Consider the following 18,555-nt stretch of genomic DNA (forward strand, 5'->3'; position numbering starts at 1 on the left):
GTGCGCATCTGCCAATCCCGACATTGCAACTGATACCAAAGGATCGGTAGATCCCTGAATAGTCTGTTCAGCACTTTTCTAAACACTATCGTGTTACCTTTTTGTTGCTTTTCTTTGTATAACTGTTGGTTCGTATAAAGGGCATTTGTGTAACCGTTGTACTCAGAAACTGTAGATCGTATGTATCATATTAGTTCTATTTAGTCAAGCTATAGAATAAACCTTAACTAGCCACACAGAGCTAAGCTTCTTATACATCGCTGAAACCTGTCCTAAAAATCAAACTGAACCTTTTTCCATTCGAATTAACTCTAAATCCAGAAACGCGCTCAAACTCTTATTTTTTGCGCTATCAAAATTGAAATGTTACTTTGTGCTTTTAGAATATAAAGACAATACATGTGCACTATTGAAACGACATTGTTTGCCTAAGAACTGCAATAAAAAGCAAACTCAGCTAAATTTAGATACAATGCCGACTTTATTCACATCCCTAATGGAATACCGGCAGAGATTCAAGAAATGAATAAAAAGTAAATTTGCACCACACGACATGCCAACCAGAATAGATAGATCAAAATATTTATTTTTATAGAAAGTATGCATTTTACATCCATTAATCTATATTGGGAAATAAAGTTGAGAAAGGTAGGTATTAATACAGCTACAAGTCAATGCTATACATAAAAGTTGTATAATACAGACTACTGTCATAAATTGCTAGTACTTCTACCAACAATTTACTGACTGTCAATGATATTAAGTAAATACTTCATTGTACTTGAATGATGAGGGCTAATAAATAAACATATCTTGTAAAACAGACAGCACATCACGTATTTCATCAATAGATACTATATAAGAATCCTCGTGGCCAAATTCTTAAAATTGATACAATCTACTTTAAAGCTACCGCACCTAAGTCGTAGGCAGAACCACAAAATGTTTTCTCCAGCTGTAATATACATCAGTCCACCTGGCCATTGCGGTCACTTTTTGCCGGTCCCTTGGATTTTACCCATTGACCTAAGCATTGAGAAATAGTCTATAGCGACCACCTGTCCAACGCGGCCACGGCCACACGATTTTCAGTCCCGTAGATACAGAAACACTGCCTACCGCGGCCGCATGCCACCCTGCACCGATTTTGAAATCGTTGTTTGCGAAGATTTGGAGTTCCCGGCAGTCATTTTGGCTGTAACGGAAGGTAAGCCTTTAACGTTACAGCGCAAGTCACTGTTGTCGGTGAATCTACCAACTCCGCATGGCAATATCAATCATTTTCCGCAGGGTCAGTTGAATTTTGAGAAAATGTTACTTGGTGAGAAAGACTAGTTGGTACTGAAATCACGTATAACTTATTGCTCGTGGTCAATTGTGGCCACTTGTCTATAGTGGCCACATTTCTCCAGTTTCTTGAGTGGCCCGCGGCTGTAGACAGGTTTGACTGTACATTCATTTCACTCTACAAAACCCTAATTCAAACCTTCAGTTGTATAATCACAGTTGTTAGCAGAGTATTCATCAGGTGGTGCAAGGTGCAGGCCACATGCTGTAGTTGTTGGATATGACCTTCTGTATCCAGATCCCCCGCGGTGCTGATCGTCATTCTGAGTCACTGGATGCTCTTGATCTCCCGACGAAATGCTGCTGCATGTAGAGTTAACTACTGTTGGTGGAAAGATCTTGTGTAAAGGGATTGAGTGGTTCAGAATCTTCACGACGACTGCAGCCCATTCTCTACCTCATCAGGAGTAGCCGAACGAAGCAAGCGATGAACATCAATGTCAGCGCGCTTTCTATAGCAACGATGGAGATGTAGACAATTTGAGGTTTTTGCCCTTTAAGTGTGTTTGAGCTCGTTGGACTAGTAGTGAACTTCAAGATGGGGGTCTGTGTAGCGTTTATTTTTACGGTTGCCTCGTAGCCGTCGAAGACAATGTCCTTTTCGTAGGTCCGTAGCTGGTTGGTCTTAGCTTGTTCGGTGTCCATCAAGACTGATGTGGTAACAGTCACTGTGGTAGTAGCTCTTATAGTAGGATGTGACGGTTTTAGTTCATCTCTAATGGTGGATTTGTCAGTCTGAGAGTTTTGCAGTGTGTGTTCAGATTCTTCCGCAATCTTCGTGACTACTTCTGTGGTGGTAGCTCTTGTCATAGACTGTTGACGTTGACATTTCACCAACTCGGCAGACACGTTTGAAAAGGGATGCTGACTTACTTTGTCTTCGTGCTTGCAGTAAAGATCTTCACGGTTTTGACTTGAGACGAAGAAGCAGGCTGAACATGACGAACAGCGGGAATCAGCTCCCCTCTTCAGGCACGTTTCGACGGTCAGCCCGTAAAAGTTGCAGGCGCACGGAGCCGGGTTTTTAGCCATAGATACATAGATAATCTTAGGCCAGCCTAGCTCGTACAGGGTACATGACACAAGTTTGTTAACGTCGAGAAATAAATTTTTCAGCTTTGGCAGATACTCAATGACAGTGTTCAGCTTCACATGCTGCAGTCGGTTATTATGCAGATAAAGAACTTCCAGAGCAGGCAGATTGCACAGAGATTCCCAGGACATGGACTCTATGGAATTGAAACTCAGATCCAGGGCGTACAGCTGCGGCAATGACGGCAGGGACGTCACGGTTCTGATGGTATTGTAGTTGATTTCGACTCGGTCAGCGTTGGGCGGTATATCGTGGGGGACCCTGGTGAGCCCCTGGAACTTACATTGAATAGTTAGACCAGGTATGGGCGGGTCCCGACGTTTTGTGTTGCACCCAGAGGGGAGGCAGTGACTACATCCTGACCAAAGAGATCCCAAAGCAACGAGCAAAAACAATTTACTCGCCTCCATGTCTTCTGTGAGAACAGGTACACAGGTTGCCACTGGTTTTTAAATTCTTACTGCGATTGCGATGCTTAAACCAAGCACGTTACCGATGCGTAGCCACCTGTACCTGTGTCCAGTGAGGAACCGATCTATATTGTAATCGAGATTCTCCTGTCTGCATGGTCTTTGCATTTATTCATGTCATCTGTGGAGATGATATTATGGTGCTAGCAGATCACGAATGTATATTTATTTTCACGTAGGTATAGACGATTACATTTGTGCGCCGTATGCAGTCCAATAATTAGTGACCAAACATCTGGAGCAAGGACACAGCAGTTCTAATCCCAACTACTGTCCGCAAAATGTAATTTTAACATCGATGAAGAAAAAAAGAAAAAAACAAACGGTACTGTATAGAATCCAAATATAGGCGTGCACTTTCAAATATAACAAAGGGAATGTTTAAAACCGATCATTTGCTACTCTCTGACTAGCCTGTGAAGATAGTGGTCTGGGTAACAGTCATCGGAGTAACTGTAGAACTGTAACTGGCTTTGAATGCTTCTGGGGTTATACTTCTGTACTTCCAGAGCGAACAATAAAAGTGACGAAAGAGATTACGAGAGGTACGTAGTTGGCTTTTATCCCTTTCGAAAGTAGGATTGGCTGAAGTCCTGAATGCAGCGGCCGTTTTTTTTTATTAAAGAAAATGCAAGATATATACACACAGTGATGCCGTACTCAAGCTGGCAGCTTATGTTAATGTCACCGCTAACTAAATACAGTCAATAACACGTGCCACAAGAGTACGGGAATCGTTTTCATAAGTATACATAACAGAGGTGATGTGAATAGATAGATTATGCAAACATAATACCGATATTGTACATTACAATATTAATATCATAACAACAGAAAATCTATTAATTATGAAAAGCGTTTTGTTTCTAACAAATGTAACTAAGTTATTTGCAATATCCGAGCATTATCTGTAGAGACGAGTACCGGCGAACCCCTAATCAACAAATGTATAGTATCTGTTTCTGATAAGGCATCTATATTATGAAGTAAAGTGGCCATCGCTGTTGTGGATGGCTCACAACTTGTTATCTACATGTAGAACAGTAGTCTCTACCAGACTCCGGATCGCTGGAAAATCGTAGAAATGGAACAAATAGAGAGGAATATAACCGGACAGGAACAGCTCCGCGCTCCGACGATCGCGTGCTGTTCCCTGCCCGGTTATATTCCTCTGGCCGGCTTACTCCTCTATTTGTTCCATTTCTACGATTTTTCCAGCGATCCGGAGTCTGGTAGAGACTAATGTAGATGGGCACTAGTGGCAAAAGAAGCTGACTGGGATGGTTGCAGGAAAGGCTTCCGCACTTTGAGTTGTTATAAGAAAAGCAGACCGAATGATAATGAAGACATCTCATAAAGAATGTTACAACACCGAAAGAATCCCGACGTTTTTGCCGTCCGTACTGACCATTAGGTGTCAAGACCCCAACCCGATCTCAATAATATCCATCGTTTAGGGTCTCACTTGGGGAGGGGTGGCTGTTGCAGAATTATTTCCTTTGGGGCATATTGGCCCTACAGCCGAGGAGTTGGCCTGTGTAGGTCCTAGAAACAGTCCGGCATCCAGACTATGAATTTGAGTTTCTTTAGACACATGCAAGAACTCGTGAAGTCACATATAACAGACATCGATACATGCGAGACAAAAGTAGATGTAAACTCTCGTCCTTGCTCTCTTTTTATAAGACACAAGATCCTCGGCACCCCAGCCTCAGACCAATCAAACGAAAACTCTTGCATTTCGAAATTTTCAGATTGGTTCAGGGATTGCAGTGCAGGGGGAACATAATTTATTCATGTCATTTTTTGTGGTATCTTAGCATTTGCGAGGTAATATAGGCGATTGGTATTGTCGTGCAATGGGGCAGTCTTCAAAAATAGACTAAGCTGTTGATGTTGAGGCTTGTATACTATTAGGTAAAAATGTTATTTTGGATAATTTTTGTTACCATTTTGTTTTCCTGTCCCAAAATGATCAACGAAAACCTTGATTTCTATTCCAGCTTCGACGTTTGTTTGTTTCTTCATTTGTTTGTTTGTTTGTTTGTATAACATATCCGACAAACACACGACAAAACATGACGAAGCACACCAGGTTTGTGCTGAAGAGTGCACTGCCAGGCTTAATAATCATATCCGGGCAGATTTATTTCATCCACAAACCGAAATGTATATGTAAACCTACTCTTTTCGATAAGTACCTTACCAATATAGACATACAAATTCGAGTTGAAGCATTAACAAAGTTCCGCTTCCAGTGCGATCGATCTATAATTCATCATTACAGTTAGGTCCTTATCACTTAGTCCAGTCTCTGATTCAATAAAGTTCTTTATCGTAAGGAATGGACGGCCTCTTCTCCTGTTTGCTTCTGGGTACCAAAAAAGCAGTTTACCGGCTGGTTCGCCATCTCGAATAACATGTGCAGCAAGGCTTTACCGGCGTCACCTGACTTCAGTTGAGATAGGTGGAAGAGTGCCTTAGAGTCTTTTAAAGTGCTCGAGGTGTGGCTCTCCTCAGACACATGACTTCCATTTAAGGTCCTATAAGAGGTACGTCATACATTCAGTTAAGTACTCATTTCCACCTGAGCGAAGCGGTAAAAGCCGTGTTGAGTGCCATTTTCCAAGTATACAACGTCAACAAGGCATATCGGTATCAGAAAATTCGAACCCAGGAAAAAATGCCTACCTGGCTTATGTAAAATAGACCATAAAGGTATTTGTATCTCCAGACCAATCTAAGAAAGAGACCGAGATTAACCCTATCCAGACTGGGCTTTTTGGGCCTTCCCTGGCCTGGGGGGGGGGGGGGGTGCTCATTCGACCCCCCCTTCGTATTTTCAAAACGGCTTACTGTACGATCACCAAATTTGCAGGGAAGGTTATGCTCATCGAGTTTTATAATTCCTGAAATTTTTATATCATTATGACGTAATATGACGTAATTATGACGTCATTAATTGATATATTTGGCTAAAACGGGGAATTCCCATAATATCTAAATATCTTACTCTAAAAGTTACAAATAAAGGTTTCTTATTAATATTTAGGTGTTATAAGACTTCTGTTGTCAAAAGCCGACGCAACGACGTCAAAATGATGTCATAGAATGACGCCATCTGTAGTTTAGCTATCCGCCATCTTGGATTATGAACCTTAAATTTTTCAAGATACATTTTTTTCAACATATAACGCTAAAAACCCATAGAAATGGATTAAAAACGTTCACATGTATGTTTTCTGTAAGAAAATACCACGCAGTGATGAAATCTGAGTGCAAATAAGCTTGTTATACTTTAAATCATGATATTGTCGGCCATCTTGGATTTTGGCCAATTACGTCATCTCATTAGCATAATTTATGAATATTTAATTATAAATGTTTAACTAAGATGTGTTGGATATTAAAGATATATGAAAAGAAGTTTAATTAAGCAAGAAAATCTTAAAATCCCATTGTTGAAACCAAAATTAGTGATTTTTGTAAAATTTGCTTTTCAGAAACCCGTTGCCATGGCAACACGAAAAATCATAAACTTACCCATTTTTTTTAAATTGTTGCCAACAATATTTTAGGAAAACTCACTAAGTTTGGTTGTTCTAGCACAAGCCGTTTGGGAGCTATAGGGGGTCAAAGTTGGCGCGGGCACTTTCAGCCCCCCAGTCTGGATAGGGTTGAAAGAGTTTCTAGATTGGATGTTTGATGACAATACGTGCAGGCATAATGCAATGACCTTACATTTGTTTTGTAACTAACGTTACATGTTCTACTCTCCAAGCAAAGGTTGAATCGCGCAGAGTAGGACTGCTGTGCAAAAATTGTGGGCTATGTACAATATCGTGACCAATAATGATTTCTGGATGAGGCTCAGAACTATGGATCACCTAGCCTGGATACCACACCCCAGCCGGATGACATGGGCCTTCTTCTCAATTTTGCCCAAATGGTGGACAAAATTCCCCACTAATAGAACAGGAGCAGGATCAGCAGGAGGCAATTACACCCCTACCATGATTGGTTAAAGAACCCCAACTGTATTATTTGAATCCATATATAATAGTGACCACTAACAGATGAAATGTAACAGTTATTGTAGACATCCCATGTCCTTTCTGGGTTAGAGGTAGTATTACCTCATTGACATCTCAGTTCATCAAACATGGCAACCAGAGGTACAAAGCTTGCAGTTTGGAACGAAATTCTGTTGTTATTTTGAAAAATAACTCAATACGCCCTTCTGCCATATCTAGTCCATGATTCGCTAAGTACTGTAATAGCCTGCTGACCAACAGTGGTGTGTTGTGACTCAGGCTCTCTTCCCTCTGATCAAGGGCCTTCGAGAGCCTTTCTATAGTCATCCTGCCAGACCCCTGCACGATAGAATGTTTGAGATCGGGCTGGGGTGTGGCATCCAGGCTATGTATCACCCCCTCGTAGTTATGATGTTGATAATGATCAGGTTGTATCACCTTCAGATATCTGCGGCCATCTCCATTCCTGTTGTCAGCAAGGTGGTGGTCAGGTTTGGCAAGAGGATACCGTTCATGTGCTTTCAACTGGTAAGACTTGATTCACCATTTTTTCATAATCTACTAGTATATAGAATTTTCACAGTAATGTTGGTAGCGCCGAATCACTGTGGTCACCTGTTATTAGGAATTGGTGGCTCGTGTCCATAAATATACAACCAGTACAAAACAGCCACACAACTGTCATACACATCAGAAATAAAGCTTCACAAAACACTACAAATATTGGTCTTCAAATGTTTGTTGAGAAGAAGACCGGCCATGGAAAAAACAACATAAGCATCATCGCCGTTGTTTTCCCCAGGGAGTGTGGCCCCGCAGGTGGCAGACGAGCGAGCGCCCAAAAGATTTATTACTCTAACAAATGATTCGTATCGTCTATAAAAATGAAACTTCACAGAGTGATGTCGAATATGTTTCCCAATTCGTACACAGAGTTTTTTTGTGATTTTGACGTTGTCGTTTTTCGTAATGATTTTGTTAGTCGGGCCGCCGCATTCAGTGCATTTCGCCCGTTTCCCATGAAAACATGACCTGGATGGTGAAAGATTTAGCCCTCCTCGCGGGAGACAAGAAGCACACACAATCACAATTCTACTGCCAAAAAGAAGCAAATATATCATAGAAATAAAATTTGTATTTATTGTTATTTGAATTGGTCACCAGCTTCCGAAAAGAGAAAATTGCAACAGGGGGGCAAGTTAGGGCGAACTGTCTAGCGCAGCACAAAGTTTATATTCACGAAAACGTCCTCAGCGTTTGCCACCTGTAACTAGGAGAGTGAAGGGTTCATGAACCATATGAATGCATTCCTTATCCGGGCATGTTCTTAAGATGAATGTGTTAAAGATTCATTGATCAAAACTTGACCACTCTCTGGCAGCTAGTGATGGAGCGCCGTGGGTTCGAGCGCGTAAAAGGGGGGGGGGGGGGGGGGGGCTGTAGGGCGGCCCCCCTTAATTTAGAGAGCATTAAAAGTTCATGACCAACCGATGGTATATTTTACAATACAATACTAAAATGTGACATATGTTACCATATCGCAGTCATATGCTATTCTGCGTTTAAAAAAAAAATACAAATTTATATGGTATATATATATTGCACTGAGTTGGTAAATTGATAATGCTGCATCTTTTGCTGCAAACAATTGCACAATTGAACTTCGAAAGATAAAGTCATTGAATACTTCTAGGTGTTTGAATTATATCCATGGCAGCCGTGAGCGCATTAATTTTTGTCCGCCTTAAAACTCAAATGTATTCGACCATACCGTAGTCAAATCAGCTGCAAAAGGAGCAAAAATATGTGGAAAATTGCAACTTACATAAACACGGATATTAATGTATAATTGACAAGGTCAATTCCAAATTCAAATAAAAAAGATAATTGTTCGCCATACCGGCACCCTTTGGCTGTTTAGTTCACCGTTCCTAACAACTTTCCTAACAATTTTTTTTTGCCAGCCTTTCTGTGTTTAACAATTTGTCCACGAGTACAATTCTTTCGTGGCATTACTATTCTTTCTTGAAGCATTTTCTTGAAGTAAGACTATTCTTCTTGAAATTCTAATATTCTTAAGAGCGAACATCTTTTTGACAAACAATTTCTTTACTTAAAGTGCTCATTATTTTGATGATATCAGGGAAAGAATCTTCAAGTTTTTTTCCTTCTTGCAATTCTTATGAAGAAAATGTGTCCAAGAGATACAAAAAAAAAAAAAACTACGAAGAAGAAAAAAAAAAGGTATTGTTTTGACTATCACGTGTTTTTTTCTCCATATCAGGCTCTTATTCCAACAGCCCTGGGGCTCCTACTTATCCCAAGTAGAAGTGTGGTGGCAATATTTATATTATCCACCTGTACGGGTATATCAGGATCTGCGGGATTCTTCATACCATGGTGGGTAACATTATCAAAAAATGTTTACGAAGACACAGCCTCTCTCATTATGAAACTCAAAAGATGAACCGCTGCAAAAACCTGAGGTATAGAAACATTGAAACATAAGAAAGAGATAAATGCAGAAGGAAGGAAGATATCCAATCTCGGGGTGGGTACCAGTACAAAACCGTTTTTTCCTGTTGGGCCGGTCCAGAAAAACTGGACCTAAAAAATCAGTTGGGCCGATTCGAGAATGAACTCAGATTATATCGGCAGGTATGTGTTTTGTGACTTACGGGTCCAAGTAAAGAACAAGAGTGAAGTATAGCAGAGTTGTAATATTTGTAATATTTATGTAACAAAGAGACAGGAGTGGCAAACTTTATAGACTTAGATACAATTTATCTTTCCTTGTTCCATACTGTATAAAGTAATTGTTTTACAGACACATTCACATTTATAAAACAAGTTTAGACAAACCTTTGATTACGACAAAACCAATGCTCATCCATTTTCACCATAACAAAGAAGTATAAAGTCGAATTTGTTTGACTATAATTCTTGTAGTAGCTTTTGATATATACATGAATCTTTATTAACTTTTCCTAACCCAGTCGGCGTAATACATATTTATTCATTCAATAATTGCTGCTTGTTGTAAATGATATATTGCTATTTATACCTTACCGAAATCTGACAAATTTGAAAAAAAAGTCTCGTTTATCAAACTTTGGCCTTATTGAGCTAGCTAAACTGTAATTTCCAACACAGATATTAGACTCACCCAAATTTTCGACTGAACAGCACCAGTCTTTGTCAAGGCATGAAAAATCCACTGATGTCGTGACGTCACGATATGCAGACAGAACACGTGACTCAGTAAGCAGTGGATCATAGGTTGCAGGAAGTCTATGGCGCCCACCGTCTCTGTTCAGGGTGGGTGTAAAGCTCTGGTGTTTACTGATTTTAGTGTTCTATGTGCATAACGTGACGTCACGACAGCAGCGGATTGTTCATTCCTTGACAAAGACAAAGTTCAGTTGAAAATTTGGGTGAGTCCAATTTTTGTGTCAGATATTACAGTTTAACTAGCTCAATAATGACTTCTACCAACACACCCAGATGGACTTTCAACTTAAAACTTTGTCCTTAGTCTGTTTTGTGTTTGTTTGTTTGTGTTCCTCATAGGGCAATGATTAGTGACGTCGGAGAGGACTACATCTTGCAAAATGGCAGGCGACTTGACACGGGGTTTTTCAGCATGGCTCTGTCCGTGAAAAGTCTCACCGACACTTTAGGCCAAGGGCTGACAACCATTGCACTAGAGTAAGGAATGCAGCCAGTATCTATATATTCTGGATCTGAGTTAAAATTGTATAGTAAAGGTGCACTCTCACCGCACTTGCGTCTTAGCTTGTGTCACGGCGGGGTTCGTTCACTGCGTCACTGTTTTGATATTTTCTCCGATTTTTCATAATTTAGATATTGCGTAATGCGTAAAAGTATCACTCAGACGACAACCAAATACACAAAAAGTTAGAAAATCTTTGAAATTCGTCGAGTATCTTTCGAACCCCGCAGTGACGCAAGCTTGGTGCAAGTGCAGTGGGAGTGCACTTTAACTTCCAACACTTTCAAATTCAGGACCCAAATTTTCGCCTGTCCAACTTCAGTCCTTGTCAAGAAATGAGCATCATCCACTGCTTCTGTGATGTCACGTTATGCAGATAGAGCATTTTGTGAGCAGTGGATCATATATCTATAGACTATAGCACCCCCAGTCAATGATGTTGTATCTATAAAGGCATTGAAGGAAAGGCTGTTCCTGGCATCCACACGTGTATGACATATTTTTTGTCAAACATACAGAACGAAGTGTTCTACGTACAATGGAATGTTCATTCAAGCACAAAGCAAAATCTATAAAGGGACAGTCCAACATCATATTCTTTGTCTCTAGTTATTCGATTCCGTCCAAGGTACACCGGATCAATTCAGATTGATCCTAAATTGAGCTGTAAACAATCCTTCATTCGAATTGGTCCTATAATATGATAATGCTACTTCACCTTTTTCGGCGGTGTAGCCTGTATTCATTTACGTTGTTTTCAAAACGGTATTTAAAGATATCAAGTACTTACGCAATTACAATAAGTTGTATACTTTGCATTATTTTGAAAATATAATCTAAATTCACCGTCCATCAACTTAACACTCTTTAATACGTCTACAATGAATATAGGTTACCCCGCGGATAAAAGTGAACTAGCGTTACAGAAAACTGAACCAATTTTGCTCCGTGAGACCTGAGGGTTTAATAGTAGTAACGTTAGTATTTTTATTTGGTGTTAGTTAGTCTCTGTTTTTTTTCCGCGCAGAATTGGAGGCTACAAAACTGGAGCTTGTGTTCAGCCTGCCTCTGTGGGCACGTCGTTACGGATACTCGTGTCAGCATTCCCAGCAGTCTTTTCTCTCCTGGCTGTGGCGGTGATATGGAAATATCCCATCACGGAGGACAGACGAAGGAAAACTAAGGAAGAGCTAGAAAACAGGCAAGTAATAAATGATTATCGTTTTGAAATCAACAAGATACTTTGCCAATTGTTTTCATTCTCCTACACAGAGACATCCAACGGCGCCAGCAAACCGCCTCTTGTCTGTACTCTGCTTTCTCATCCGTCACGATCAGTTCTTGACCGCCTTGCTTATACATGTTAATGAGCTTACCCTTATGAGTGCGAGATCCCCTTTGAAAAAAATGAAAGGCCTAATCTCTGATTCTTTCACTATGTTATTGTTTTATGTTCTTGTTTTATAACCTATATATTGCATAAGACGTAAAAGATGACTTAGAAGACGTCAGTATCCATAAAAAGTGAGAAAAATCGTTCTTTATTCCTGAAATTCGTTGCGTATCTTTCGAACCCGCAGTGACGCAAGTGCAGTGAGAGTGCACCTTAAGTCATTTGCATCAACTCCGTCTTAACTCGACTTACCTTTGCTTCCTTAGTTACTGGACTACTACAAATTGTCTTCATCGCATTTGCATATCATTCATAGTTAGTATATAAAACCTCATCTACATATTCAGTGTCACTAACGAAAGACAGCGGATATTATCTAAAACTTAGAGCACAGCCATCTGTCCTCAGCCAATCAGGGGTGAGGATTTTGTTGCTTTGAAATCCACATAGTATGGTCAGAAGTTAGTTAGAGCACCTCTGTCCCGTGAGGCAGAGGACTGGTGCTCTAACTAACTCGGCATGCTGTTTCAGCCAACCAAGAGCTAGACTTTCCCTCCTGTCAAGGGACAGACGTGCTCTAACCAACGCAATCAATCAGACTATACTCAAGACGCCCACTTTCAACATGACATTTCAACAGATGGTCATCTTTAACCTAGATTAGCAAGGATACAATGAGACCACACAAAAATCATACGGAAGATCTTGTATTCACAACAACAAACAGTTCAGTAAAACTACATGGACAGTTATAACATTCTCACTCATTTTTGAAAGTCTACCAAGCAAGAAAAGAACAAACAAGAGAGCATGATAAATTGAGAATTGATAAACAAATTAATGAGAAACTACAACAAAACTCGACAACCTTTTATGTCATGTTTAACTAGAAAGTAAAAACAAAGGCACTTACAATTCTAACACTAACAGTTGAAGAACAAAACCCAGTATCTATACTCCAACGTACTCCAAAAACTGGTCACCAAGCATGGTGAAAGACTCGACATGACTTCTGGAGCTCCTTTCCCAGAGTGAACTCCTCTATGAGTCTGATGACATAGTACAAAAATCCCGCTAAAAAGCCAGAGTTAAATTAAAATTTAAACTTGATTGGATAAAATAGTCACATGGTACCCGTCCACCAGGGACGTCTCCAGACAACCTGTCTCAGGCGTCTTGTATAGGCTGTGTCTCAGGAGGCTTTCTGCTCTCCACTGACAGAACCCCAAAGTAAAACCACATGTGGGCTGGAGAAGAAAATCGCACACCAAAACATTCCCAAGCATATAATTTTCACCTATTTCAAAGTGTAAATCTTTGTCAATATCTATGATTTGCTTCGGACAGATGGCTGTGCTCTAAGTCAGTTCAAGCATGGGCGGATATCTCGTCTATGTGGATATCCCTGCCCTCTCTCGGGGGATGCCAACAAACTCCTTTAGAGGGCGGGGCTATACTATTACGTCTGACCATTTCCCAAATCATATCCCGTTGCTTCTATGCGCCGTATCTTATTACCTGGATATCTTATCTTATCTTGATTGACGTATGTATAATTTTTTCTTGTTGTAGGAGGAAGTCCAACAAGGAAGAAAATTGGAAAGAGTGTAATGGTCACGAACTTTTACATCCGAGAAACGCTGACACAACAGACACATTAACAACCTCCTATGAAGAAGATGTCCTTCTGTCACCAGATTTAGATCTATCAGTACTGGAGGACTGCAAAGAGTCTATTCTCTAGTTTCCAGGAACTTCGAATTCGAGGCCCATATGCCCGTTTAATTGCACACCCCATTTGTCAGCGTATTTCGTGCAATTATCCGGATAGTGCAACAAAGCGAAGTTGTTTGGTGATTCCGTGCAATTAACAGAAGTGTGCGTTTATCCGTTGTGCAATTAACTGGATTTTACTGTATCAATATGATATATGTACTATGTTAACACTATATGGATTCGTGTTACCTCTGTAGTTAAACAACGCCGACTACTCCTTGCCGGCCTTGTATGTGGTTCGTAGTATAGAGCCAGCCGGAAAACTCTTGTTCTGGACACCTGTTTTCTATAAGAAAAATGTTGGTCGCCCAAGGCTAACCTTGAAGAAGCTTAATGAATTAGAAACTTGACTTGACAGTCCGAAACTTCTCACAGTAATGTATGACAGACTGTACTGGAAGTCAACTTCACTTGCTGCACCTTATAGAGGATGACAAATAATGATGTAATCCATTGTCATTGAATGAGGCAAATCTGTGTGTATGAGCATTGTTTACAGGAAATATAGTTCCCAGATGTATTGCCTTTTGCCAAATGAAGTTTTCCTTCTAAGGTATTCTATGATAAATGTTTTAATGATGATGAAAAGCATGTGATGTAAGTTTGAATTATATCGGTTGATCATCTTCTCTAACCTCAGGTGCAATCAACATATTTAAGTGGAATAAAAAGTTTTGAGGTTTTATTTTAACAAAGATTGTAGGATCTCCTTATAATTTATGTAAATAACACCCTGATTTGCATGATTTATGTCTAATAAAGTTCACATTTATTACATGTACTTAACTTCCTGTTAAATGCTTTAAACATGAAATTCCTGTCATTTACATGCACCACTACGGTAACTGTTATAGTGTTAAACATTGAATATATGGAATTATATTTTTTTTTGTTTAATCTGCAAAACTAATGAAGTCAGTCTCATGTGCGTGATTGATTATCAATTATCGTTATTCCTCTCTTTCTCAGCGACAATTGTCACTAGCATGGATACCATACCCCAACCTCAAAAATATCTTTCGTGCAGGGGTCTGGCAGGATGGCTGTAGAAATGTTCTCGAAGGCCCTTGATCAGAGGGAGGAGAACCTAGAATTTATGACCACTCACACCACAGGTAGCCAGCTACAACACACCACAGTTGGTCAGCAGGCTATCACAGTAGCGAATCAGGTACTAAGTGGTCACTGTTATGGATTCAAAAAATACAGTTGGCGGTCTTCAACCAATCATGGTAGGGGTGTAATTACCTCCTGCTGATCCTGCTGCTGTTCTATTGGTGGAGTTTTTTGCCCACTATCTGATGCAAAATTGAGAAGCCGGCCTATGCCATCCGGCCAGGCCCCTGCACGATAGATACTTGAGATCGGGCTGGGGTTTGGTAACCAGGCTAAATTGTCACCTGTTTCCGCAGAACGATGTAAAAATGCACAAGTACAAGTATTAGATTTACTCATTAGATGGTACATTATTTATCATAGATAAAATTCAATATGGTTGCTTAGTGCAAGGAGGTTAACCTCCTTGCTTAGTGTAACAAGAGATATGGAGATTATCCTAGCATAAAATGAATAAAATCACAACCAAATCAATTATATTTAACACCACTTTAACCATCAATGTACAGGTATATATAATTAAATCTACCACATTCAATTTGGTAAGTAATGAGACCTACATTTGTATTCTGCAATGAACTATGAACCAGTCATGTAGATGTACTGAAATTAACCACATTGGTAAGCAATGAAAATGGATATCAACTCCCAATAAGTTAAAGGGGCTACCCACTTGTCTTGAGATTAATAAATAAATGACACCTACATTTGTATGCTGCAATGAAATATGAACCAGTCAGAATTGCCCTTAGTGATGCGACAGATGTTCAACAAAACATTGTGATTGGATGGAATTTTAATATCCTGGCACAGTAGATTGCATAAACTAAAACCATGTGCCTTTCACATGTTTTGCTCCTCTTCAAATGACCATGGTCTCTTTGTACTGAACTCAACTACTAAGAGCAAAAATGATTTTAAGTTAGCTTCCGAATTCACTTTTCAGCTTGTAAAAATTCATCCCTCTGACTCAAGTTGCTCCAAGGCTCTGCGACTTTCTTCTGTTAACTGAGATGAAACACTGGGCGGCAGTGTCCACAAAGTCTCTTCCGTTCTCTTGTTGTGAAAAAAAAGTTTGCCAACATTCCTGACATCCTCCTTATGATGGACTCTGTGGACTTCCCAGCCATGTGTCAGGTGCGACACCTGGTGAGGGATGCCGCAACTGCAGGCTCCCTCTGTGTCCTCCTCTGGTGACATCAGTGTGGGGAGTTGGCTAAGGTTAATGTTGCGGGGAACCTCGTAGTGATCCTCCAGCATGTCATCTGAAAGAGGCTCCTGGGGTTGGATTTGCTGTTCCTGCTGCAGTTGCCAGGGGGAGCTTTTGATCTGTTCTCTACCTTCTGAACCACCTTCGGATGGTACTGACATGTAACGCTGGAGGGGGTTCTTTACCGCTGGTTTTCTGGTCTCCTCGACACTTTTCGACCTGGAAAGGAAGTACAGGAATAAGTTAAGATGGTCCTCCATATCTGTACAGTCAAACCTGTATTAGCGGGCACCTTTGCACAGTGACCACCTGGCCATTGTGCCCACTTTCTGTCGGTCCCTTGGATATTTCCCGTTGACCTAAGCATTAAGAAATAGTCTATAGCGGCCACCTGTCCAACGCAGCCATGGCCACAAGATTTCCGGTCCCGTTGATACAGAAACACATCTGCCTATTCCGACCATACGGCAGCTGTATGTCACCATGTGCAAAATCGTAATTTGCGAGATTTTGAGTTCCCGACAGGGTCATTTTGGCAATAGCGGAAGGTACGCGAGCCTTGTACATTAGAGTGCAAGTCAACATTATGCATGGCAATTTACCAATCATTTTTCGTAGATTTGACTTTGGTAGGGTAAGATAAATTCTGAGACGATCGAGACAATGTTACTCTGTGAGAGAGATTGATGGGCGCTGATAAACATGTTTAACTTAATGATCATGTTCAATTGATCAACATTTTTCTATAATGGCATTTTTTCTAGAGTGGCCACCTGTCTATAGTGACCATATTTCTTCAGTCCCTTGAGTGGCTGCTATTCAAATCATTATTTCATTTTATTCAAAATCCCATTCAGAAAGTTTCAATTCCTCCTTGGTGAATACTAAACTATCAGCTTGGAGCACCACTGGATAACAACTTTACTTTTAGACATAGAAAGCAGAACCTGCAAAAGGCACTCCCTTGACAGAGGGAGCTGGAGATCAGCTATCATCAGACCTGAATGACATCCCTCAACATCCAACACTCGTAAGACAGGGAACAATAGACGCTAGGGGTTGGTACTGGTACAGAAAATTAAGGTCCAGGTACGGTTCAGGTCCAGACCATGAACCTGGGCCTACTAATAATTATCTGTGATGTTATCATAATCAAAAACACGGCCAATTTTGCTGACAAAGGATTCTGTTTAGTTTAGTATCTGACGTCCATTGGCGTTTTAAAATCCTATCTTTATGCTACAAAAACAACAACTGCCTCTCTTTTAGACCTTATTGGACCGGTCCAGAAAAACTGGAGCTGAAAAAATCGTTGGATCGGATGTTGGACCGATTGGAAAATGAACAGAATATATGATCAGGCATTTACACGTTTTGCGGCTTACCGGTCGAGGAAAATAGAGTAGAGTCTATAGTCATTTCTACCCAGTTTTACAGTCAATCGTACAGAGGAAGTTGCCTTGTAGGATTTTAAAATGCCAGTGGGAGTCGAATGCCCCACCAAACAGAATCCTTTGTAGCAAATTAGACCATTAATTTGTGCATCGTCCATTCACAAGTTGACCTGGACCTGATCCTCTGCTGCCTATGGACCTGAACCGGATCTGGACCTGAATTTTCTGTACCGGTGTGACAGCGATCTCGCCCCCCCTGTGATCTCGCCCCCCCGGGGGGCGAGATCACTAGCGTTTTCGCCCCCCCTCAAAGCAGCTGGTTACTACATATTACAGGTGCGCTACCTGGCACTATACTGCACCTGGGGAGTAATGTATATGGTGTGTTACCTGGTACCTATATGGCACCATATTACCGTACCGTAAGATGTCATACCTCGAAAGTCGATACTATATTGTTCGGTGCAAACATAACATTGAAATGAAAAAGACAATTTTTGCAGCTGAGGTGGCATAAAAACAGTGCTACTGCGAACGTATAAATCAACACCGTCTATGGTACGGAATACGTCAGCTATATGTTTTCAATTTATCACAGTGTTTTCTTTCTTGTGCTGGAAACATTTCCAAAGCCCTAACAAAAACACACGTGAATAATAGTTTCTCATTATAAACACTATCTACGCGCAAGTTGATATAGCTGTTGCTAAATGCTACACAAACACTGGTAAAGTACCAGTCTTAAGAAATACGGGTAAATGCATCAGTTCCTAAATACTAGAAAAAACAGTCATGTTGGAGGTGAAGATATCCCTTGGCCAGGTGCATATACCAAAATGTGCGTTATTCTAATTAATACCTAATATTTGCATAATTAATAAAGACATTACATAGTTATTTTGTGGTCACTCCATGGTAGAGACTTCATATTGGAGATATATAGGTTGCTTGAGGACAGGTGAATACAATGAAATACATCTTATGTCAAG

General features: G+C 40.4%; 1 protein-coding gene across 1 annotated transcript; it reads left to right on the top strand.

Moving 5' to 3' along the window:
- Positions 1-2,569: 2,569 nt before the first annotated feature.
- On the top strand, positions 2,570-13,867 carry LOC118415604 (sodium-dependent lysophosphatidylcholine symporter 1-like). Its single transcript, XM_035820307.1, has 6 exons — positions 2,570-2,647; positions 7,389-7,472; positions 9,229-9,344; positions 10,515-10,652; positions 11,705-11,878; positions 13,643-13,867. The coding sequence occupies exons 1-6, from the start codon at positions 2,570-2,572 to the stop codon at positions 13,812-13,814; spliced, it is 762 nt and encodes a 253-aa protein (XP_035676200.1). The 3' UTR covers positions 13,815-13,867.
- The last annotated feature ends 4,688 nt before the right edge of the window (positions 13,868-18,555 follow it).

This window comes from Branchiostoma floridae, chromosome 5 (assembly GCF_000003815.2).
Source record: "Branchiostoma floridae strain S238N-H82 chromosome 5, Bfl_VNyyK, whole genome shotgun sequence".
NCBI classification, from domain to species: domain Eukaryota; kingdom Metazoa; phylum Chordata; class Leptocardii; order Amphioxiformes; family Branchiostomatidae; genus Branchiostoma; species Branchiostoma floridae.